Here is a 26380-nt window from a genome sequence, read left to right on the forward strand (position 1 = left end):
TAAATTTATTAAGAATTTTATTTTTATGAACAAGCCATTAAGTTTTATGAATTAGTGACTAGGGAGCTCTGGTGGCCTAGTGGTAAGAAGCTGCACTGCAATCCCCAAGGCAAGCTGCTCCCCTGGAGAAAGATGGGCATTCTCTCCCGCCCCCGGTGTGATTACCGCCCCTAAAAAGCCACTAAAGGGTCAACTATGGGTTGGTTCCAACTCAACAGCAAACAACTGGTTAATAAGAATTTTGTGAAATGACAAAATTGTTATAATCTCCTTCAAACGTTCACTCAGGAGTCTTAGCATGCAATGAGTCTGGCTTGAAGCAAGTATGACTATGATGATTGTCTAAGGCTTATAATTTTTAAAATCCTGTAATTCCTTCTATATTTGCTGACTAATCCCAACGTAGAGCTTTGCCTTCTTCTCATTTTTATTTACATCAGCCTGAATTTATGGATTTCTTTATTTTTCAGTGGATTACAATTGGCTATCATTTTGATGTTGAAATTATCCTAGATTTTACCACTGGAAGCTTCTTCAAAAGGCTCCCTCTGTCCATTTGACAAACCCCAACATTCTTTGTGGTGCAATGAACTATTCTAGACTCATAATCATCTTGTACTTTCACTGGCCCAAACCTGGAATCAGTCATTTTTCCAAGGAGCCATGCCTCCTTTTAGGAGAGAATGGGATTAGGGGGAAAAAATTAGCTATGCTTAGTACTACTGAGTTTCATTGCTTTTGGTTGGACTAGAAATACACACACAGGCACATATACACATAAAATTATATCCGTCTTCCTGTTTCCATATACTAAAAACAGTTTCTTCCAGTACCAACTCCAAAAGCAAAGGTTAATTCCAGTTTTTTCCATTGTCCTTTTTGACAGTGAGAAATATTTTCCTGTTTTTCTAAATGTTTTTCTCAGCACTCGGGATGCACTAGATTTCCCCACCTCCACCGTTTATTTGGCCCAACTCTTTTGATGTGCTCACCAGTCCATTACAGGAAATTTTGAGGACAGCTGTCTGGCCTCCTGTCTGGAAGAGATCCATATCTGTTCCCATTCCCAAGAAAAGTGGTCCGAGAGAATGTGGACATTATAAAACAATATCATTATTATCACATGCAAGCGAAATACTGCTGAAGATCACTCAAAGACGGCTAGAGTATTGCATAGATAGGGAACATCTACAAGTTCAAGCTGGATAAGAGGCCATGGCACCAAAGATATCATTGTCAATGTCAAATGGATCCAGGTTGAGAAAAGAGGATACCAGAAGAATGTCTATTGGTGCTTTACTGGCTGTGCAAAGACATTTATTTAACTGTGTGGATCATAACAAGTTATGGCTAACATTGAGAATAATAGGAGTCCTTGATTGTGCTCTTGCAAAACCTTTATTAGACCAAGAAGCTATTGTGCAAACTGAGCAAGGGAATACTGCATGGTTTAAAATTAGGAAAGCTGTGTGTCAGGGTTGTATCCCTTCTCCATACCTATTCACTCTGTATGCTGAGCAAATTATTTGAGAAGTTAGACACTACAAAGAAGAATATGGCATCAGGATTGGAGGAAGACTTATCAATAACCTTCATTATGCAGATGGTACAACCTTGCTAAAAATGAGGAGAACTTGAAGCATTTGCTTCAGAAGATCAAAGAACACAGCCTTCAATATGGATTTCATCTCAATGTCAAGAAAACAAGAATTCTCACCACTGGACTGATAGTCAACATCATGATAGAGAAAAAAATGAAACTGTCAACGACAATCAGTACATTTGGTACCAGAAGTCAAGAGATCACGAGATGTATTGTGCTAGGAGAGTCAGAAGCTAGAGACCTCTCCAAATTACTGAGGAGTAATGATGTTAGTTTGAGGATTAAGGTATGCCTTATTCAGGCCATGGTCTTTTCCATCACTTACTATGCTGCTGAGAGCTGGACAGTGAATAAGAATGATAGAAGAAGAACTGAGGGAGCTCTGGTGGCCTAGTGGCAATAGGCTGCACTGCAGTCCTGGAGGCACATGGTTTGAATCCACCAGATGCTATGCTGGAGAAGGAGGAGCAATCTCCTCTTGTCTAGTCAGATCCGATTTGATGGTACACACACAAAAAATAATAAAATAATTTTTTTAAAAAAGAACAATAATTCATACTTTTGAACCATGGTATTGGAGAAGAGTACTGAATATCCAACAGACTGCCAAAAGATCAAACAGCTATGTCTTAGAAAAGGTGCAGCCAGAGTACTTCTTGAAGGCAAAGATGATAAGAACGTCATTTCACTCTCCTCACAACTTTGGGCTTATTGTTAGGCTATTCACTGGAGAGGGACATCATCTTGCGAGATGGAAGAATGATGAAAGAGAGGAAGACCTTCAACCAGGTAGATTGACGCAGTGACTGCAGCAATGGGCTCAACTGGGTCAGAGATTTGAGGGTGACACAGGACAGGACAGGGTTCAGATATGTAAGGGCAAGGTCCAAGTCAGATGTTTCCAAGGAAGGCAGCTTTCCTTAGGGGTAGGGTAGAGGGCTTGGTGAAGTCTGTGCTGGTAAGGCTGTTGTTACTGTTGTTGTTAAGTGCCATTGAATTGACTCCCACTCAGAAGCCCTGTGAACAACAGACCTGAACCTTGACTATCCTGTGCCATCCTCACCATCTCTGATTTGCTCAAACCCGTTGCTACTGTGTCTTCCCATCTAACTGGAGATCTTCCTCTCTTTCTCTGACTCTCTATCTTTTCCAGCATAGTTTGTGTTTCCAAGAACTAGCCCCTTCTGACAACATGCCCTGAGTATATAGGACGAAGTTTCAGGTCAATTCTGACTCATAATGAACTTCATTTGGGTTTCTGACACCCTAGATAGGAGAACAAACAGGTTTGTCCTGGAGAGGGTGAAACCAGGCTGCTCCCTGGATGCAATGATTTTGAAGCTCCGTTTGACATACTTTAGGCATGTGGCCAGGAGGGACCAGTCCTTGGAGAGGGACATTATGCTAGGAAGGGTGGAAGAACAGCACAAGAGAGGAAGACCCTGAATGAGGTGTATTGACTCAGTGACTAGGGTAATAGGGTAGATGTGTCAGAGACAGTGAGATTGACTTAGAATAGAGCAGGGTTCAGAGCTGTTGTTGTTATGTGCCATCAAGTTGCCTATGACCCAAGTTGCTCTTATGTAGAGCAGTTCAGAACTCTGCTCTGTCGAAAACCCTATATAGAGAGCTGCTGTACATAGGCTCAAATCCTATGGCAACTGAATGGCACATAACAACAACAGATCTTTACAGAGGACACTGCCTGTGCTGAAGAGCAGCTAGTATGAACGAGCTGACTTTTTTACTCATCAACAACCTGCGTTATGTAGATGACACAACCTTGCTTGCCGAAACTGAGGAGGACATGAGGCATTTGCTGCAGAAGGTCAAAGACTGCAGTCTTCGATATATATTGAAGCTCAACATCAAGAAAAAAAGATTTTTTACCACTGAGCCAATTGGTAGCATCGTGATAGATGGAGAAGAGATTGAGGTTGTTAATGATTTTACCTTGCTTCTTTCTACAACTAACACTCTTAGCACCAGCAGTCAGGAAATCAAATTGCAAATTGCCTTTTAAAAATTATATTTTAATTGTAATTTTGATGAAAGATTATAGTAAAACTGGATTTTCATTTATTCATTGTAACACATTTTCCTCCCTTCCCCAGTTCATGTTCTTTCTTTTCTTTAAAAAAAAAAATCGTTCATTTTTGTACAGTTTCTTCCCTCAAAAAAAAGTACAAAACAAAACAAAAGAAAAAGTTCAGTTAGACATGGAAGTAACTAAATGGGCTCAATTTTTCTATCTTTAATTGGTTAGAAAAATAGTGCTTTGGTAAGGATTCCATGAAAGAATGCATATAAAATGCTTCTCATAAAGCCTGTCATGAGGACTAAATAAAGGTAAGTTGTTGTTTGAATATACCTCAAAATTACAAATTTATATAAAGAAAACAAAAACATGTAAGAGTCAGACCATAAGCAACATTATGATGGAGAAAAATATTTAAATTGTCAAAGATTTCACTTTATTTGGACCCAAACCAACATCCATAGAAGACGTAGTCAAGTAATTAAAGTACTGCAATAGGCAACTCTTCCACCATGGACTTCTTTAAAGCATTAAAGAGTAATGATGGCATTTTAAAGACTAAGGTATGCTTGTTACAAACCAGTGTTTTCAGTTGTTTCATATACATGTGAGAGTTGAACCAAATAAAGATTAAAGAAAAAAAAAATTGAATTGGGAAAATCTGTTGTCAAGGACCTCTCTAGAGTACTGAAGAGCAACAATGTCAGTCTAGAGATCAAGGTATGCCTTATCCAAGCCATGGTTTTCACATTTACTTGCTATATATCAGAGAGCTGGACAGTGATTAAAGATGATAGAAGAAGAATCCATGCCTTTGAGTTGTGGTGCTGGAGAAGAGTATTGAACACAACATGGATTGCTAAGAGAACTAACAGGTCTGTCCTGAGAGGGTGAAGTCAAACTGCCCCTTGGATGCAAGAATTTTGAGCTTCATCTCACATTCTTTGGCCATGTTCCTAGGAGGGATCAGTCCTTGGAGAGGGACATCATGCTTGGAAGGATAGAAGACAGCCATAGAGGAAGACCCTGCTGAGATTAATTGAATCAGTAACTGGGGTAATGTGGACAAGTGTGTCAGAGACAATAAAATTGGCTCAAGATAGGATGGCGTTCAGAGCTGTTGTACATGGGATTAAATAAGTCACAAATGACTCAATGGCAAATAACAACTACAAAATCCCCTAAGCTCTAACAGTAACAGTAACCTAAAAAGAATCATAATACTAACCAAAACCCTCAGCCTAACCCTAACTCAAAATCTACCGTTATCCCTAACAATAAGCCTAACCATAAATCTAAACCTAACCCTAACCTTAAAGCTAAGACTAAACCTAACTGTAACTCTAAGTTTAACCCTAACCCTAACCCTTATCCTGATGTTAACCACATGCTAACTAACTATAACTCTAAACTGAACCCTAATCCTGAGACTAAAGTAATACTGAGCTGACATTTTGGTAAGCAGCACAGCACTGGGTGCATTATGCCCCAGAGGTCCTCTCCCCAGTGCTAGCAGTTGTTGAATAACAGATCTGAACACTGTCCTGTCCTCTGCCGTCCTCATCATCTCTGACACATTTGAGCCTGTTGCTGTAGCCACTGAGCCAATAGTAGTAACAACTAAAATAATTTATGTTTGTGTTCTATTCAAATGTTTTAGTTACCTATTGCTGCCTAATGGGCCACCCCAAAACCTAGAGCTTTCAAACAATATTTACTGGAGTCCAGGCATAGCTTGGCTAGGCTCCTGGTTTCAGAATCTCCTACAAGCTGCAATCAAGGTGCTGGCTAGGACTGCAGTCATGCCACGGTTCAAATGGGGAGGCATCTGCTTTTAAGATCGCTCACTTACTTGTTGGCAGGACTTGGTTCCTCATGGGCGATTGAGCTGAGGACTGCAGTTCTCTGCTGACTTTTGGCAAATCCTCAATTCCCTGGTATGTGGGTCTTTCTGACATGACAGCTGCTTCATCAAAGCTTAGAAGCCTATAAGATTAGAGTCTGCCAGCAAGATGGGAGCCACAGTCCTTTGTGATTGAGTCATAGGATTGAAATGCCATCATTTTTGCCATATTTTACTCATTAGAAGCTAGTCATTTGGTACAGTTCATATTTAAGGAAGGGTATTATAGAAAGATATGGGTACCAGGAGGTATATTAAAATTGGGAGGCATGTTAAAAGTCCGTGTAAAAAAAAAAGTCTGTGTAACACACTTCCTCTCTTAATTTTATGTAAATGTACAGTATTTTATAATTTTCAGGATCTCCTCTTTTAATCAATATAATACCCTATAAAATAGATTCCTGACAGATGTATGCAAGTTTGGTGCCCAGAAAGGTTCTCTTGTCCAAGGTCACACAGTTCTTTGTGACAGAAACAAGACGAGAATTAGTGTCACTCTCCTTGCATTGTGCGGCCTGGACAGGCGTCCTGTGTCTCCCTGGACATCTTGTAATTGGTAAACAACTGGTCTCCTCACGTTTAATCCGAGTCTCCTATAACCTGTTCCATATGCTACCACTGCAGGGATTTTTTTCCTATGCCCTTTCCTGGTTCATAATTAAAACGTAATTATTATTGTTTAGTACCATCAAGTCGTAACTGACTCTCCAGTGAGTTTTTAGAAGCAGCAAATCACACGGGAGGAGATTGTCCACCTTTCTCCCATGGAGCAGCTGAAGGCTTCGAAATAAGAACCTTTGGGTTGGCAGCACAATTCCTTAGCACTAAGCCACTAGAGCTCCCCAAATTTCATTAATGTGCTGAATTTTCTGCTTCTGGCCCACAAGTTTCTTGATAATATACCTTTAGTCAGCTTTTACATTCTTGGGATCTAGTAGAGTTCTTGGTACGTTATTTGTAGAATAGGGCTGCTGTGTTGTTGTTATATACTGTTGAGTCGACTACTACTCACAGTGACCCTATGAATGACGAATCAGAACCGTGCTCTATCCTGTGCCATCCTCATCAATTCTGACATCCTTGAGTATGTTGTTAGAGTCACCATGTCTATCTAACTCATTGAGGGTTTTCCTCTCTTTCTGTGACCCTCCAACTTCCAAGCATGAAGTCCCTCTCGGCCCTCCTAACATGTCCAAAATATGTGAGATGAAGCTTCACCATCCTTACCTCCTAGGAGAACCCTGGCTTTACTTTCTCCAGGACAGATCTCCTGGTTCCTTTGGCAGTCCGTGGAATATTCAGTACGCTTCTCAAAAACTGGAAGACAGAGAAGAATGGGAGGAATGATGTATACTGCATTGCAACAGATGAAGGAGAGAACTGTTTAAAAGGCATATATGATTAGATTTTATTGTCTTGACAGGAGTCCAGAATGATGGCTGCACAGTGCAGTGACTTGAGGGGAGGGATTATATATCAATGAAAGAGTTTTTCTTTTATTTATCAAGGAGAAAAGTGAATTGGGGGGAGGGGGTTGGCAGGGAGAAAAGTGCAACAGTGAATGACTGGAAACCCTAAGTCTTTGTAAACTTTCAGTAAAATTAATAATTTTTAAAAGGCATCACTTTTCTTACAATGTCCTTTTAAAAGCAGAGGCAGGGACACACAGACACCCCTCATCTGACAGGTGGTCTTTGAGATTTCTCGTTCTTGGGAGTTGTGGTTGCTTGTTGCATGGACATAGGGCTGCAGGCCAATGGGTGATCTGTTATGAACTAAAAGATTAGAGAGGGTCTTCTGCAGCTATTGGTGTCTTCTGTAGACTGTACTTCAAACAGCCTTCACTCACTGTGCTCCTTCGAGTTGTTAAGGTTCTGTCTCCAGAGATGACCCTCCCTGGTGGGAGAGGACCTCTGAGGACTCCTTAAATGTGAGGGATGCTGAGTTACCTCAACTCTGAGTGGGTTCCAGGTCCTTGTAGGTCTTGGGAATTGGCAAACTTTGTTAGCCACCTTTTTCATGGCTGCCAGCGTCTCAAAAACTTTTCTCTAATTTTGAATGTTGGTTCTCTGTGAGGAGGTGTGCATGCTCTGTGGCAGATAGGTTGTGAATTCAGAGCATATAAGTTAGAAGATACTCGAAATTCCAGAGGGTAAGTTTGCCAGAAGTCAGAGGGAGGGTCCTTTGGTCACATAACACATCAGTCATAACTATTGTTTCTTCCCTGTCATATGAAGTTTTTTTTAATTGGAGTTAATGACTGGTGTATTCAATCTGGGTTGTGCTCAATTTTTGAAATAGAAATATTTTATTTTGGTTTATTTCAGTTGTGCGCACACACAGATGTATTCCAGGTCATAATGCAAAATGCATTTCTTACTCTAAGCATCTTGGTTTAAATGTTGGGAAACACCGGAGTAGCAGCCTTCTGCTCTGTACAGAGTGTGGCCACAGCCCCGTCTGGAGACAAGCATCGATGTTGACGATCTTAATTTAGATTTGACTTTGAAATGTTTTCTGTGGTTCCTTCCCCCAAACTGTTTTGCATTCGTGTTGCTTCCCTCGCCAATTCCAACAATAATAACTGGTTTCTTACTAATCAGAGAAGCAACATATTCTTATCGCAAAAAGTTCAGACATTGCAGAAAGGTAGAAAGAAGTGACTCACCCCTAATCCCACCCAGGCACTGCCGTATAACCTGTGCAGATACTGCTACCAGGCTGTCTGGGATCAAACTCCTTCTCACAAGAGCTCCTTTATTTCTCTGTGCCTTAGTTTCTTCTCTTAAAAAAACAGAAATGATAAAATAGTAAATTATCTTTGAGGATTGTTGTGAAGAATAAATAATTGTATGTACGTTTAATAAACAGATTAATAAAATTTAATATGCAAACCTATAATAAGTATTAACATATAAATTAACACACATTTTAAGAACTTAAAATGGTGCCTGGCTCAGAGAAAATGCTCAATAAATATTGATAATATTGTTATTTTGGTGTAAATTTGCCTCAGTTATCTGGTGCTGCTATACCAGGGATACCACAAGTGGATGGCTTTGTTGTTGTTGCTGTGTGCGTCAAATCAGTTAAGACCCTTACTGACTCTGTGTGTAACACATCTGAACCTCGCTTTACCCAGCACCATCCTCCTGACCTTTGACGTGCTGGAGCCCATTGTTTTAGTTGCTGTATCAATCCATTTTCTTGAGGGCATGTTGTCAAGAGGAGGCCAGACATTAGAAAAAGACATCATTCTGGGAAAGGAGGAGGGCCAGAAAAAGAGAGGAAGACTCTTAACAAGATAGATTGTTACCAGATGGGTGGATTGAACAAACAGAAATGTTTTCTTCCAGTTTTGGAGGCAAGAAGTCTGAATTCAGGGTGCCACTCAAGGAGAAGGATCTCTCAGTTCTGAAGGAAGGTCCTGTTTCCTTAGTATCTGTAGGCCTGGTGTTCCTTGGAGACCTCCATGTATCTGATCTTCCCTGGTGTCTGGGAGCTTTCTTGTATACAGAGATTTGAGTCCAGAAGGATGCACTCCTCTCCTGGTAACTCTTTCTTGGCTTATTCTCTAGTAGGATAAAGGCCACATCTTAGGGAAACTTTCCTTATATTGGATCAGGGCTGTGATGGGATTAAGGAGTGTTTTATTCTACTCTTTACACTTCCACATTATATCTACATATTATCTTTAAATATATTGAGGAGATATATCAATTCAATCCATGACATATTCCTTTAAAGTTTGTGTTTGTTTTTACTGATACACACACATGTGTTTACATTTGTGAGTGCATATGCACACTGTGTATTTCTGTTTCTAAACATGGTGTCATAATATAATTCTGTTTTGTAAATTCATTCCCATACAAGTATACATTGCTGTTGTTGTTAAGTGCTATCAGGTCACTTATGACTCATAGTGGCCCTGTGTACAAAAGTTCTGAACCCTGCTCTATCCTGAGCCAAACTTAATGTCTCTGACACACCTACCCCCATCACTCCAGTCACTGAATCGATCCATCTCATCGAGGGTCTTCCTCTCCTGCGCTGTCCCTCCACCCTCCCAAGCATGATGTCCCTCTCTAAGGACTGGTTCCTCTTTGCAACATGTCCAAAGTATGTCAGATGAAGCTTCAGAATCCTTGCTTCCAAGGAGCAGCCTGGTTTCACCCTCTCCAGGATGAACCTGTTTGTTCTCCTAGTATATTCAATACTCTTCTCCAGCACCATAGCTCAAAGGCATAAATTCTCCTTCTGTCATCCCCAGTCAGGCATTGTCCAGATTTCTGACGCATAACAAGTAACTGCAAAGACCCTAGCCTAGATCCTTAGTCTCCAGACTGACATTGTTGCATTGCACACATTAAAAAAAAAATCAAGAGTTCCATACTTTGAAATAGTTCCATAAACTTTGAAAACACTTTACTGTTTCTAATTTTTTACTACTTTTAGAGGTTCAGTGAAGAAAAACTTGATAGAGATATTTGCCCATTATTTACGTAAAATAATTTTCTAGAAAGATAATTTTATCAAAAGGTGTATGGATTATGTTAATTTATATTTCCATTTCATCACATTTTCATCAACAATGACTGTTTAAATATTTTCAGATTTTATGTATCCAAAAACTAAAACATAACTTTCCATTAAAAAGATATATTGTCCACTGGGTTTGTGAGGCTAGATTTTAATAAGAGTGGAAAGCGTCATTGTTCTCCGAGGAGTGCCTGGTAGATTTGAACTGCTAACCTTCAGAGGAAGGGAACACTGCATGATTCAAAATTGAAAAGGGCATACACCAGGGATTCATCCTATCTCCATACCTTTTCAACCTATATGCAGAACAGATTATCCGGGAGGCTGGGCTCTATGAGGAGAAATGTGGGGTTAAGATTGGTGGAAGATCTATCAACAATCTGAGTTATGCAGATGACACAACCCTGCTTGCTGAAACTGAAGAGGACCTGAAGCACCTGCTGCAGAGGGTCAAGGACTGCAGCCTACAATATGGATTGAGGCTCAATGTCAAGAAGATAAAGATTCTCACCACTGGACCAATTGGCAGCATCAGGATGGATGGTGAAGAGATTGAGATTGTACATAGTTTTAGTTTGTTTGGCTCCACAGTCAACAGTCTTGGCACCAATAGTCAGGAAATGAAAAGGTGCATTGCCTTGGGAAAGTCTGCTGTTAGGGACCTCTCCAAAGTATTGAAGAGCAATGGTGTCACTCTGGAGACTAAGGTCCGTTTGATACAGGCCATGGTCTTCACACTCAATTGTTATGCATCAGAGAGTTGGACAATGACCAAGGAGGATGGAAGGAGAATTGATGCCTTTGAACTGTGGTGCTGGAGAAGAGTATTGAGAATACCATAGACTGCTAGGAAAACAAACAGATTCGTCCTGGAAAGGGTTAAACTGGGTGGCTCCTTGGAGGCAAGGATTCTGAGGCTCCGTCTAACATACTTTGGACATGTTGTGAGGAGAGACCGGTCCTTGGAGAAGGACATCATGCTTGGGAGGGTGGAGGGACGGTGCAGGAGGGGAAGGCCCTCTATGAGGTGGATTGATTCTGTGACTGGGGTAATCGGGATGGGAGTGTCAGAAACAGTGCGATTGGCACAGGACAGAGCAGAGTTTAGGGCTGTTGTACAGGGTCACTATGAGTCGCAAGCAACTCGACGGCACATAACAACAACAACAACAACAACCTTCCAGTTAGCGTTCTAACACTATATACTATGTTATCAGGTTAATCTTATTTTGGGCCTTTTTATTTCTTCCCTTGTGTATTGCTTATACATGTACTTTGACCAGTTAATTTTTAAAAATATAATGAAATGTTCATCTTTATCATGTGGACTTGTAAGGAGTTAACAGAAGATACCCTTACTATTTGTTTTTAGTAGTTTATTACATACCTTTCAATTTTATGTGTGATATTAAGACACTTCAGTTTTATCTATCTTTAACTCTCTTAATTTTTCCTTGGTAGTAAATTATTTTGATTTTATGTTCCTGGTAAAGGGAGTAAGGAGTTTTGCTGCCAACCCAAAGACAGGCAATTCAAATCCACCAGGTGCTCTGTAAGAGAAATATGAGTAATCTTCTCTGGTGTGATTTAAAGCATAAGAAAGCTGCTGGAGGGTTTGATGGTACATAACAACAACCTCAAATACCTGCAGTGCATACCTCAGTAACCACACAGATCCCTGTTTTAATATGCCATACTGTGTCATCACACAAGATACCTCTTTCTCACATTCCAGTTCTGCTATGGCTAATCCATATGAGATTATTTCTTTCTAGAGCTCTGGAACCATAGTTTACTACATGTTGGACTGGTAATTCAGTTTCCAGTCTACGTACCATTTTGCAAGAGAAGGATCATTATAAAGATTTACGACCTAAGAAATCTGATGGAGGTTTTCCTTGTTATGAAATTGACTCCACAGCAGTGGGTTTGTTTTTGGTTTTCTATACAACCTAGAGTTGGCTGCAATCTTGAAGGCACATGAGATCATCAGCTGTTCCATGGGAGAAGAATGGGCAATCTACTTCCGTGTGATTAACTGTCTCTGAAAATACTCTGGAGGGTCAGCTATGGGTTGGTTCAAATTCTGTGGTTCTCAACAACAGAGGTGGTTTAGCTAAAGACCAGTGTAATTATTAAATTGGAGCAGACATGAAGTCTTGGTAAATGATCATGAGTGATCCTGGAGGTGTATTTATAAAATTTTGATCTTTGTTTGTTGTTAGGTGCCATTGGCGTGCCAACTCATAGCAACTCTATGTACAACAGAACAAAATCCTGCACAATCCTGCACAATTCTTAGTCTCTGCTGTGCTCACTCCATCCCCTTGAAAGTCATCCTTTAATTAGTCGATCCTTAATTTTCCAAATGTGTTGTCATTTTCCAAGGATTGACCCTTCATGATAACATGCCCAATGTATGTGAGAAGAAGGCTCACCTTCCTTCTTCTAAGGAGCCTACTTACTATAATTCTCCCCAGACAGATTTGCTTGATCTTTTGACCATCTATAGTACAATCTCTGGGCCAGACTTTATTTGTGTTGTTGATAAATGAGACACAAATTCATAGATTCTCACCACTGGACCAATAGGCAATATCATGATAGATAAAGAAAAGATTGAAATTGTCAATGACGTAACCTTGGGTTCACAATTAACACCATTGATACTCAAAGATTGAACCCTGCAAAAGAATTTTCCCACTTCTTGCTTTATTCTCTATTTAAGATAATGCTAAACAGTATATAGATTTTACTCACATTGATTCTAGATGTCCAGTTATTTCATGTTGAAGGTGAACATGCACACATGTATTGGAGGCTACAGCTCATCACTTGACTCTGTGGTTTGGATTAAACAAGAATTGTTTAAGGAAAGGCATTTGAGCTCTTCCCTGCCTGGAGTACAATAATGAGTTTTGGTAAGATCCAATAATCTCACCTGAAGCAGTTTCATCTCTGGGCCCACTATTCTATTACTGATTCTGACTCATAATGACCTAGTGGCCATATTGGACTTCGAAGTTTATACTTTTCATGAAAGCAGATTGCTTTATCTGTCTCCAGTGGAATGACTGGTTGGTTCACACCAAATTAATGTCCACCTAGTAACTGTGCACTTTATCCACTGTGCCTCCTCCAGAGCGCTTATGTTTACTCTAAGCAAAAGTACTATTGAATGCAGTCCAATTACTCAAAGTTCCATAAACACCTTTACTTAAATAATGGTATATATGACATAAGCAGATTATGTAATGCTGAATAAATCCCTCTAGGAAGTCTCCTATCCCAAAGCTATGCTTGCTTACTATTTTAATGTTACGATAGGAAATTCCTTTCTCTGTATCTAGTCAATCTGTATGCCAAACAAATAATTAGCGAAGCTGAATTATATGAAGAAACTTGTGGCATCAGGGTTACAGGAATACTTATCAACAACCTGCAGTATGCAGATGACACAACCTTGCTTGCAGAACATGAAGAAGACTTACTTGAAGCCCTTGCTGCAAAAGATCAAAGCCTACCACCTTCAATATTAATTATATCTCAAAATGAAGAAAACAAAAATCCTCACCATTGGATCAACAGGAAACATGATAGATACAGAAAAGCTTTACACTGTCAACAATTTCATTTTCTTGGATCCACAATGAACACCCTTCATAGTAGCAGTCAAGAAATCAGAAGATGTAGCATTGAGAAAATCTTCTGTCAAAGATTTCTCCAAAGCATAAAAGAATCAGGATGTCAGTTTAAGATTAAGGTGCACCTGATCCAAACTGGTCTTTTCAATTACTCCCTGTGCTTGGACAATGAATAAGGATGGCAGAAAGAAGAATTAATGCTTTTGGATTGTAATGTTGGAAAAGAGTACTGAAGATCCTATAAACTACTAAAAGAACAAACAAGTCTGCCTTAGATAAAATGCAACCAGGGCTCTCCTTAGAGGCAAGGATGATGAAACCTCATCTCCTATAGTTTGGATATCTTGCCAGGCGTGTTCAGTCCTTGGGAAAAAAGCAAAATAAAACATCATGCTAGAAAAGTTAGAGGATCAGAGAAGTAAAGGAAGACCCTCAACCAGCGTGATTGATACAGTGACATTAACAATATGCTTGGGCATATCAGAGATCATGACAATGGTGCAGGATACAGCAAGTTTCAAGTCTGTTGTTCATAAATTGTGAGTTGTAGTTGCTTCAAGTATCTAACAACAACAACAACAACATCAGCCCAGGGCAGACAATCGTATGATCTACTGTGTTTGAAATAACAAAGTAAAGAGGAGTGGATGTGACATTCATTGTCAGCAGTATCTACATGAAGGAGTGTAGCAGAAGTTGGCAACAGCATTAAGACAGAGGGCAGCGGCAGTAGTACGAGAGACCAGCATCACAGAAGTGACTGGAGGCCTGAGCCACCATATTGAGAGTTGGTTGGGAAGAAGGGGGAGGGGAGTTCTGACATCTGAGTCAGGAGTAAGAATGAAAGGGACAGAAGTGGATGCTGGAGGAAGTGGATGCTGCCAGAGCAGGGTGCGGGTGGAACCAAATCACAGATAACAAAAAGGGGAATGGAGAACCAACAACAAATTGGTTACTTTTGTATTGGGAAAGTGTCTTTCGTCTACTATTCTGGATCAAGTTCCTGTCTGCTAGATATTGCTCTAAGGCAGACTAGGGTGAAGGGTTGACCATCCACTTCCAAAGCAACAGGGCTTTGAAAATCCTATGCACAATAGAACATACTTAGATTAGACTATTGTATAAGGCACCTGAGGCTGAGCCCTATGGTTGGCAAACACAAAGAAGAGGAACACTTGTGAGCAGACACTAGTGATTGGAATGTGGAATATGAGAATCATGAATGTAGGTAAACTGGATATTAAGAGATAAATGGAACACATAAATATTGACATACTAGGCATTAGTGAAATGAAATGGATTAGCATGGGACGTTTTGAATCAGACAGTCGTATGATCTATTATAAAAAGGTGAGGAAAAAATGGAACTGTATGCATAGTTAAAAAGACCATTTCCAGATCCATCTTGAAATACAATGTTGTGGGTGACAGGTAATAAACATCCACTTATGAGGAACACCTGTCTATACTACCATCATTCAAATACATGCACCAACAACCAGAGACAAAGAGAAGGAAACAAATTCTAGTCAGAAATCAATTATATATACAGCCAAAATGCACTAATAGGTGACTAGAATGCAAAAGCTGGGAGCAGAGAAGGGTCAATAGTTAGAAAACCTGGACTTGATGACAGAAATGAGGCTGGAGACAAAAATTATAGAAGTTTGTACAATCAATGACTTATTTATTGCAAATATCTTTTATAAGAAACATAAATGGTGGCTATACATATTGACCTCATCTAATGGTCTGCACAGGAATCAGACTGACTACATCTTAGGAAAGAATCATTGGAGAAGCTCAATATAAACTGTGAAAACGAGACCAGGTGCTGATTGTAGAACAGACCATCAACTACTCATATGCAAGTTAAAACTGAAGCTTAAGCAAATGAAATAAAATCTACAAGAACCAAAATCTGACATTAAGTCTATCCAACCTGAATTAAAAAAAAAAATCTCAGGGACAAATTTGAGGCCTTGAGCACTAATGAGCAAAAACTAGGAAAGCTACGGGAAGATATAAAGAATATTATGCATGAAGAATGCAAATGGTTATTACAAAGACAAAGAAGGAAAAAAATACTGGGATATATGTTGGAAGAGATTCTGAATATTGCACTAGAACACTGAAGAGCCAAAACAAAGGGAAGAATTCAGGAACTTAAGGAGCTGAACAGAAGATTTCAAAGAGCAACTTGGGAAGACAAAGCAAAGTATTATAATGAAATGTGCAAAGAGCTAGAGTTGGAAAATATAATGACACTCGTTCAGCATTTCTTAAACAGAAAGAACTGAAGAACAAATTCAAGCCTTGGATTTCAATACTTAAGGATGCTATAGGCAGAATATTGAATAACCCAGGAAGTATCAAAAGGAGATGGAAAAGGAGACTCTGGTGGCCTTGTGGCGAGAAATTGCAGGTGCATGGTTTGAATCCACCAGATGCTCCGCTGGAAAAGGAGGGGCAATCTCCTCCTGTGCAAGTCGGATCCAATTCGATGCTATACAACAAGAGAGAAATAAATAGATAGATAGATAGGAAAAAAATGGAAAGAGTACTCAGAATCACTGTACCAAAAAAGAACTGTCTGATACAGAAGAATTTCATGAATCAATTTATGTTCAAGAGGCAATGTTGAGGTAGGCAGAGTCCAAGCTGCTATGAAGGAATAGGCAAAAAACAAGGCTACAGGAATTTATGGCATACCAGTTGAAATATTTCAACAAATTGATGCAGACGTGCTAATCATACTGTGCCAAGAAATCTGGAGGAGGACAACCACCCGGCCAACTGACTGGAAGATATCTATGTTTATTCCCATTCAAAAAAAGATGATCCAACAGAGTTAGAAATTATCGAAGGATATCACTAACATCACATGCATGCAAAATCCTGCAGAAGATTATTTAAAGCAACTGGAACAGTACACTGACAGAGAACTACCAGAAATATTAAATGGGTTTGAAAGAGGCTATGGCACTAGGGACATTACTGCCAATGTCAGATAGATCTTGGCTGAAAGCAGAGAGTTCCAGTGGAATGGCTATCTGTGTTTCATTGACTGTGCAAAGGCATTTGACTGTGTGGATCAACAAATTGTGGCTAACCTTGAGAAGAATGAGAATCCCAAAGCACCTGATTGTGTTCCTGTAGCTGGACCAGGAGGCAATCATCAGAACAGAGCAAGGAAACACTGCATGGTTCAAAATCAGAAAAGGAGTGCATTGGGGATGTGTACTGTCTCCATGCCTTTTCAATCTGTATGCAGAAAAGATCGTTCAAAAGGCTGAACTTTCTGAGGAGGAATGTGGCATCAAGGTTGGAGGAAGACTCATCAACAACCTGCATTATGTAGATGACGCAACCTTACTTGCTGAAACTGAAGAAGACTTGAAACACTTGCTGCAGAGGGTCAAGAACTATAGTCTGTAATGTGGATTGAAACTCAACATCAAGAAAACAAAGATTCTCACCACTGGACCAACTGACAGCATTATGACAGATGGTGAAGAGATGGAGATTGTTAAGAAGTTCAGCTTGCTCAGTTCCACAATCAATACTCTTGATACCAGCAGTCAGGAAATAAAAACAAATTGCATTAGGGAAATCTGCTGTCAGGGACCTCTCCAGAGTGCTGAAGAGCAAGGATATCAGTCTGGAGACTAAGGTGTTCCTGATCCAGGTCTTTGTAATTACTTGCTATCCATCAAAGAACTGGACAATGGCTAAGGATGACAAAAAAAGAATTGATGTTTTTGAGTTGTGGTGCTGGAGAAGAGTATTGAGCCTATTGTGGACTGCCAAGAGAACTAATGGGTCTGTTCTGGAGAGGGTTAAACCAAGCTGCTCCAAGGATTTTGAGGCTCCATCCTACATACTTTGGGTATGTAGCCAAGAGAGACCAGTCTTTGGAGAAGGATATCATGGTTGGAAGGGTCAAGGGACAGCGTAGGAGAGGAAGACCTCGGGTGAGATAGATTGACTCAGTGACTAGGGTAATGAGTGTGCCAGAAAGAGTGAGATTGGCTCAGAAAAGGGCAGGGTTCAGAGCTATTGTACTTAGGTCACTATGAGTCATAGTTGACTTGACAACATCCTGTATACAATGCTTTCAGTGAAAGAATATTCACATATAAGGAAGACCTGTAGATAAAACTACTGTACAAACATACACACCAGCCAGGAATACCAAAGTTTAAAAAATGGAGGCATCTTCTCCTATGTGATTTACTGCTTCTAGAAACCTGCTGGAGGGTCAACTATGAGTCACTTTTGACTTAACAGCATGCAACGTCAACAATCAACTTCTGCAATCTGAACTTGATTAAAAATGCAATCAAGATACACTAACAATAATTGTTGACTGGAAGCCAAAAGTTGAAAATAAAGAAGAAGGACTAGTTTTTAGGAAATATTGCCGTTGTGAGAGAGATGATGGTGAGGATCATATGGTAAAATTTTGTACAATCAATGATGTGTTAATCACAAATATCTTTTTTAAAAAACCCACATTAACAATGACTGTAAATAGACCTTATCTGATGGAATACACAGGAATCAAACTGACTGTATCTGTGGAGAAAGAGAAGCTCAATGTGAGCTGTCAATACAAGGCCAAGGGCCAATTATAAACAAGATAATTACTCCTTTGAAAATTAAAATTGAAGTTGATGGTAATGAAAACAAGTCCACAGGGGCTAAAAGACAATCTTGTGTTTATGACACCTGAATGAAAAAAAAGTCTCAAAAGTAGATTTGATACATTGAATACTAACAACTGAAGACCAGACAAATGATGGGATAACACCAAGGATGTCAACTATGAAAAAGAAAGTACAAAATCATTAAAAAGACAGGAAAGAAAAGATCAAAATGGGTATCAGAAGAGACTCTAGAGCTTACTCTTTCATACTGTTGTTAAGTGTCATCGAATTATAGACAACTCATAGTGACCCTATGAACACTTGTATAACTTTGGTCATTTCTCCATGTTCACAGAGTTTCCAGAGGCAAACTATTATGGCAGTGGATGCCACTCCTGCCTCCAAGCTTGTTTTAATCAGGGAGCTCCACTAAACACTGTCCACCATGGGTAACCATTATCGCATTTGGCACATTAATGTCACAGAGTTTAGCATCACAGCAACCACGAGTTACCTCTGTACAACAATGCACAGACCAGTGCTATACCACTGTTTGACAAAAAAAAAAACCCAACACAATTTAAACCAGGCCTGAGGGCCACAGGTTAAGATCGCCTACTTGGTAGTTAAGCTTGGTAGCATAACTTTCTGTTTGCTAGACCAACAGAGCTCTCTCTAAATCAAAAGACAGAAATTATTAAATAAGAAAGCTGAAGAGAAGACTGCAAAGGGTAGCTTTGAGAAGACAAAGCAAAGTATTATAATGAAAAGTGCAAAGAAAGTTCAAAAGTGAAAAACTTGGCATTTCTCGAGCTGAAAGAACTGAAGAATAAATTCAAGCCTTGAGTTGTAATACTGTAAGAGGCTATTGGCAGAATATTGAATGATAGATACAGTAAGTATTAAAAAAAAAAGGAAAGAAGACAGAGGCATCTTATAAAAAAGAATTGGTGGAAGTAGAATCATTTTAGGAAGTAACATATTATCAAGAACCAGTGGTACTAAAGGAAGACATATTTTACATGGGTTGTATTGACAAAAAATGAGGCCACATCAATTCCTGAATTAATGGGCTACCAATAGAAGTTTTTAATAAACAGGAGTAGCCTTGCATGTGGCTCACTTATTTGATGCCAGAGAAATTTGGAAGACAGCAATCTGGTCAGCTGATTGGAAGAGATCAGTAATTGCATTCCTAAAAACATGACCCAACGTGATATGGAAGTTATCAAACTAATGCCAAATTCAAATGAAATCCTGCTGAAGAATATTCAGCAATTGGCAGACACAGAAGAATTTCATGAAACAACGTATGAGCAAGAGCCTATGGTGATGAAGGAAGAAGTTCAAGCTGCTTTGAAGGAAATAGCAAAAAATAAGGCCCCTTGGACAGAAGGTATACCAATTGACGTATTTCAGCTAACAGATGCTTCCCTTGATGTGTTCACCAAGTTGTGCCAAGAAATCTGGAGAACAACCACTTGGCCAACTGACTGAAAGAAATCTATATTTGTTCCAATTCCAAAGAAGGGTGACAGAGTGTGGAAACTACAGAATAATATCATTGATTTCACATGCAAGCAAGATTCTGCTGAAGATTATCCAAAAACAACTGGAACAACACATCAGCAGAGAACTGCCAGAAATCCAGGCTGGATTGAGAAGGGGTCGTGGTACTATGGCTTTTGTAAGTGATGTTAGATGGATCTTAGTTGAAAGCAGGGAATACCAGAAGAATGCCTATTTGTGTTTCATTGACTATGCAGAGGTGTTTGACTGTGTGGATCATAACACACTGTGGCTAACTCTGAGAAGAATGGGAATTCCAGAACACTTGATCTTTCTAATGTGAAACCTATACTTGGACCAAGAGGCAGTTGTCAGAACAGAGCAAGAAAACACTGCATGGTTCAAAATTGGAAAAGGTGTATGCCAGGGATGTGTCCTAGCTCCATACCTTTTCAACCTGTATGCAAAGCAGATTATCTGAGAGGCTGAGCTCTATGAGGAGAAGTATGGCATCAGGATGGGTGGAATAACAATCTGTGTTATGCAGATGACACAAACCTGCTTGCTGAAACTGAGGAGGACCTGAAATGCTTGCTGCAGAGGGTCAAGGACTGCAGCCTTCAGTATGGATTGAGTCTCAATGACAAGAAGACAAAGATTCTCACCACTGGACCAAATGACAGCATCAGGATGGATGGTGAAGAGACTGAGATTGTTAACAACTTTAGTCTGCTAGGCTACATGGTCAACACTCTTGGCACCAGTAGCCAGAAATAAGATGGCAAAGTCTACTGTTAGGGACCTTTCCAGGGTACTGAAGAGCAATGGTGTCATTCTGGAGACTAAGGTGAGTGTGATACAGGCTATGGTCTTTGCAATCACTTGTTATGCATCAGAGAGTCGGACAATGACTAGGAAGGACAGAAGGAGAATTGATGCCTTTAAGCTGTGGTGCTGGAGAAGAGTATTAGATGTACCATGGACTGCCAAGAAAACAAAGCAGTTCATCCTAGAGAGGGTTAAACTAGGCTGCTCCTTGGAGGCAAGGATTCTGGGGCTTCGTCTGACATACTTTGGACATGTTTTAAGGAGGGACAGGTCCTTGGAGAGAGACATCATGCTTGGGAGGGTGGAGGAACGGCGCAAGAGGGGAAGACCCTCTATGAGGTGGATTGATTCAGTGACTGGGGTAATTGGGATGGGAGTGTCAGAGGCAGTGCAATTGGCACAGGATAGAGCAGGGCTTAGGGCTGTTGTACATAGGGTTGCTATGAGTCACAAGTGACTCGACTGACATAACAACAAGAAGGAATGGTACATCAACAGGGAACTGCTGGAAAACTCAAACTGGATTCTGAAGAGGCTGTAGCACAAAGGATAACATTACTGATATCAGATGGATCTTGGCTGGAAGCAAAGAATAACATGAAGATGCTTTTTTTGAGTTTTCTTGAATAGCAAGGGCATTCAACTATGCGAATCGTAATAAATAATAGTTAACACTGAAAAGAGTAAGAATCCCGTAACACTTCATTGTTATTATGTGAAACTGGTACATAGACTAAGAGTAGGAATTGTTGTTGTGTACTGTGGAGTCAGAACCGACCCATAGCTGACCCTCCAGAGGGTGTTCAGAGTTAGTTAATTACATTGTAAGAGATTGCCCATCCTTCTCCCATGGAGTGGTTGGTGGATTCGAACCACGTGCCTTAGGGATTGCAACACAACTTCTTGTCACTAGGCCACCAGATAAAGGAATTCTACGTGGTTTTAAATCAGGAGAGGTGTGCATCAGGGTTGTGTCTTTTCTCCATATATATTCAATATGTATGGTGAACTAACCATTTTAGAAGTTGGACCATAAGAAAAAGAATATGACATTAGAATTGAAGGAAAACTTGTTTTTGTTGTGTACTGTCGAGTTGGAAGCAACTATAGCTGAACTTCTGTTGGATTTTCAGAGGCAGTTAATGGCAAGGGAGGAGATTGCCCATCCTTCTCCTGCAGGTCAGCTGCTGGATTTGAACCAAATTATGCTGATTGTGCAACCTGGCTTGCAGAAAGTGAGGAAGACTTGAAACACTTAGTGAAGAAAAAAAACCAAACAAACAGACAACCTTCAATATGGATTATATAGCAATATTAAGAAAACAAAAATTCCCACCATTGGACCAATAGGCAACATCATAATAGAGAAAAAGATTGAAGTTGTCAATGGTTTCATTTTACTTGAATACATGATCAACATCCATGGTAACAGCAGTCAAGGAACAAAAAGATGTGTTGCATCGGGCAAATCTACTGTCAAGGACCTCTTTGATGTCACTTTAAAGATGCCGGTGCACCTGCCCCACACCATGGTGTTTCATTTACTTCATCTATGTGTGAAAGTTGGATGATGAATAAGGATGACAAAGAAGAATTGATGCCTTTGAATTGTAGTGTTGACCAAGAGCACAGACTATTCCATGGATTGGCAAAAGAACAAATAAATATGACTTGAAGGAAGTGTAAGTAAGATGTTCCTCAGAGGCAAGGATGATGCAACTTCATCTAACATACTTAAGCATTTGTCAGGAGGGGTCAGTCCTTAAAGAAAGACTTCATGTTTGAGATCAGTGTAGAGCAGGAAGTCTCTAAAATGAAATGGATTTGCACAGCGACTGGAACAGTGGGCTTGTATATGGCAGAGATTGTGAGGATGACACAGGATATGATATGAGTTTGATATATTGTTTATGGTGTAGCCATGAGTTGCAGTCAACTCAATTGTACCTAAAACCAACACAGCCTGAGCAGATTTTTTTAAAAAATTTTGTGTGTGTGTGTGTGTGTGTGTGTGTGTGTGTACCATCAAATCAGATCTGACTGGTACAGGAGGAGATTGTTCCTCCTCCAGCAGAGCATCTGGTGGATTTGAACCATGCACCTCTGAGATTGCAGTACACCTTCTTGCCACTAGGCCACCAGAGCTCACCCTGAGCAGAAATTTTTATCAAAAAGAAGCAAATGATATGAAGAGTATTTGTGAGGCTCCAAAAGTTTAAATAATCTATTTATAGTCTTTGAAAAGATGAGTTACTACTACAAGAGAGTAAACTTCTTTAGCACCATTATGTCACATCAATTAGCTCATCCTCTCCTACCCACAGCAAGCCTGAAGGAAATCATGTGGCAAATGTGAGTGAAAAGACAATACACAGAGTGGAGGACAAGACTAAGAGTCTTCTAGAGTAAAATCTGTAAAAGCCAAAACCAGTATGAGGCAGAAAACTGTTAGAGAAGAAAAAATAGAAAATACTTTCCATTAAAAGAAGTTATAGGAAATTTGTAAGACTATCCCTGATCAGAATGTAAAACTGTCAGATCTGAAAATTAAGTCAAACACATCAAGCCCTGGCTATCACTGATTTCACTATATCTGATAAAAGAATTTTTAAAAATTAATTTTAATGAAAGTTTACAGAGACTTAGGGTTTTTAGTCACTCATTGTTGCACTTTTCTCCCTACCCACCACCTCCCCCCATCACTCTTTTTGAAAAGAAGAAGAAAAAGTCTTTCATTGTTATGCAATCCCTCCTTCTCAAGTCCACTCCACTTTGCAGCCTTCACTCTGGACTTCTATAATGACAAGAATACCCATTCATATGTCCCTTTTAAACAGTTCTCTCCCTCATCTGTTTCAATGCAGTATACATCATTCCTCCCCTCCTTCGCTGTCTTCCCCCAACCCTGGTGTCAGTCCCGTTTTACAACAGTGGCCCTATGCAATATTTGTCCTTTTGTGACTGAGATATTACACTCAGCATAATGTCCTCCAGGGTCATCCATTTTGTATAATATTTCATGAGTTACTTGTTTGTATAATATTTCATGAGTTAATGCTGCATAGTATTCCACTGTGTGAATATACCAGAGCTTCTCTATCCAATCGTTTGTTGATGGGCACTTGGGTTGTTTCTAGCTCTTTGCTATGGCAAACAAAGCTGCTATAAACATGGGTGTGTAAAAGAATTTTTTTAAAAAGAGATATCAGTTGCCTTTGAAGAAGAGTGAATTGGGGGGTGGGGTGGGCAGAGAGAAAAGTGCAACAATGAATCAATGGAAATCCTAAGTCTGTAAATTTTCACTAAAATTAATTAAATTACAATAAATTTGAATAAATTGCAACTTGTCATGACCCTCTACCAGTTTCTCAGGATATAAATCTTTTCAAGAAGAGACTATCCATCTTTATTCTGAGAAGTGGCTGCTGGATTTGAACCATAGACTCAGCAGCTGAACATAATGCATTATACCATCAGGGCCTCTTGATAAGGTAACTTGTGAGAAAGTATCTATTTGTGAGTAAGTATCTATAAAATTAAGGTGTGTCTTAACTAGAATACATAAACAACTCTTAAAATGCAGTAACAACAAAAAGTTCAGACCCAATTAAAAGAAAATTGTTAACAGGCTTAAAACAATATTTGTTTTGGAGAGATACACTACTGGCCAATAAGCACATGAAAGATGCTCAGAGTTATTAGTCATTGTTGTTGTTATGTGCCCTCCAGCAAGTTTTCAGAGGTTGTAAATTGCACAGGAGGAAATTGTCCATATTTCTCCCTTAGAGTAGTTGGTAGATTTGAACTGCATGCTTTTGAGTGGGCAGTGCAACTCCTTACTCAGTAGGCCAGCAGAGCTCTCTCATCAGCAGACATTAAGAAAATGCAAATAACCCTCCTACAAAGTGTGTCTGGTTTTCTCTCCTTGGACATGTTGAAGGCAAAGAAAAAGGAGTTGGAAAAGTGTAGGGCCAGCTTGCTCCTTGCAGGCTCAACCTGACCTATCCAACATGGAGTAAAAATTAAAAAAATTTAAAGAAAATACAAATAAAGATAGCAGTGAGATACCACTTGGCATGCATTATGAGACCTATTATAAAACAAATAAAAACCCAGAAACTAGTAAGTATTAGAGAAGATGTAGAGAAATTGGAACTTCTTGCATTGGTGGTAAGAACATAAGTGACACAGTCACAGTAGAAAACAATTTGGCAGTTTCTCAAAAAGGTAAACAGAGAACTACTATTTCACACAGCTGTTTCACTTTTAGGTATATAAGTAGTCAATGAAAACTGAGAACAGGGATGCAAATAGATACTTACTCACAAATGTTCATCGAGGACAATCCACAGTAGCCAGACCTGCCCATCAACAGCTAAATAGATAAATAAAATAGGTATGTACAGACAATGGTCTATGAGTCAGCCATTTGTTGTTCCTAGGTGTCATCAAGATGATACTACTTATCACAAAACTATGTAGAATAGAACCGACTTTTTTCCTCCATGATTCTGGTGTTTATTAGGGAAGTACAAAACGCTATCTTCAGATTGGCAGCAGTATACACTGCTCAGTCAGGACAGCCTCCGAAATGTGCTAGCAGGCACATCTGACTTCAGCCTGATGCCTTTAGGCCAGTGTTACAAAGTTCTTGGTCCTTCCAGTTATGGCATCTCCCTCCCAGTCCTCCAGAAACTTGGGCAAAGGCTCCTAGCTCTGATTCTATGGGGTTGTAGCCCTAAGGATCCTCAAAGTCACAGACAGAGGAAAGCTTTGCTCAAGAAATGGTGTGGCTCTGTTGTTGGCTGGAGCAGATCTTAGAGCTGGGCCACCCTGAAGCCAGCTAGATGGACTTGTGACATAGGTAAATGACTTTCGGTAAATTCAGCTCAGTCTTAGCTACACAGTGACTGCCGGGTGTTGTGAAGAGCCCAGACCCTCTACATACAGGAGGCAAGTGCTGCTTTACTTCAGCCAGCTGGTGGTATGTGGGGGTGGACACTAAATTGCACAGCACTTCTGAGTTTCCAAAAGAAAATAGAGATGTGGCTTTCTCTTGTGATATGTCTTAATCTTTTAACCTTAGTTACAGTTCCCAAAGTAAGTGAAAATTACTATGTGAGTCAAATGAAATGAGTCTCTGGGTTGGTCGAGCACCTGGGACATGGGTTTGTGACTAGTGTCAATTAGTCCTGGCCTTTTGGTCTGTTCTGCTGAATATGATAGCCGTAGCCACTTGTAGCCATTTAGAGTCCAATTACTTTAAAGTGATAAGATGAAGAATTCCACTCCCCCTCACATCAGGCATGTGTCCAGTGTTCCACAGCCACATGCAGCTCATGGCTGCTGGGTGGGGAGGGGTGGCTACAGCACCGAATGTCTACCTTTGTGAAAAGGCTTTCCAGGCCTTTTGCTTATTTTGTAAGTGGGTTACCAATATTTTTTTGTGGAGCCCTATAGTTTTCTGTCAGTGGTCATCATGGGGTCCTTGTCTGAGATGGCATTGCCAGGTGCTCCCAGTCTGTAGGTTTTCTTTTCACCCTATTAGAAAAAGTTTTTGATGCACATAGAGACTTAATCTTTACAAGGTCCCATTCATTGATGTTATCCTCTCCTGGTTGTGTATTTCTGGGTGTATTTGCCAGTCTTTTTATAACAGGCTAA

General features: G+C 39.9%; 1 protein-coding gene across 2 annotated transcripts in view; it reads left to right on the top strand.

The window, feature by feature from the left end:
* Nucleotides 1-26380, top strand: part of DPYSL2 (dihydropyrimidinase-like 2) — a 174750-nt gene that overhangs the window by 38172 nt on the left and 110198 nt on the right. Inside the window, exon 2 of one of the 2 annotated variants that reach the window (XM_006884856.1) lies at nt 24194-24207. The exons of the other annotated variant lie outside the window; for it this stretch is intronic. Coding sequence (XP_006884918.1) covers nt 24194-24207 — 14 coding nt within the window. The remainder of the gene's footprint in view (nt 1-24193; nt 24208-26380) is intronic. 2 annotated transcript variants of the gene reach the window in all.

Source organism: Elephantulus edwardii, unplaced genomic scaffold, assembly GCF_000299155.1.
Source record: "Elephantulus edwardii isolate Elephantulus edwardi_28Jun2011 unplaced genomic scaffold, EleEdw1.0 scaffold00038, whole genome shotgun sequence".
Taxonomy (NCBI): domain Eukaryota; kingdom Metazoa; phylum Chordata; class Mammalia; order Macroscelidea; family Macroscelididae; genus Elephantulus; species Elephantulus edwardii.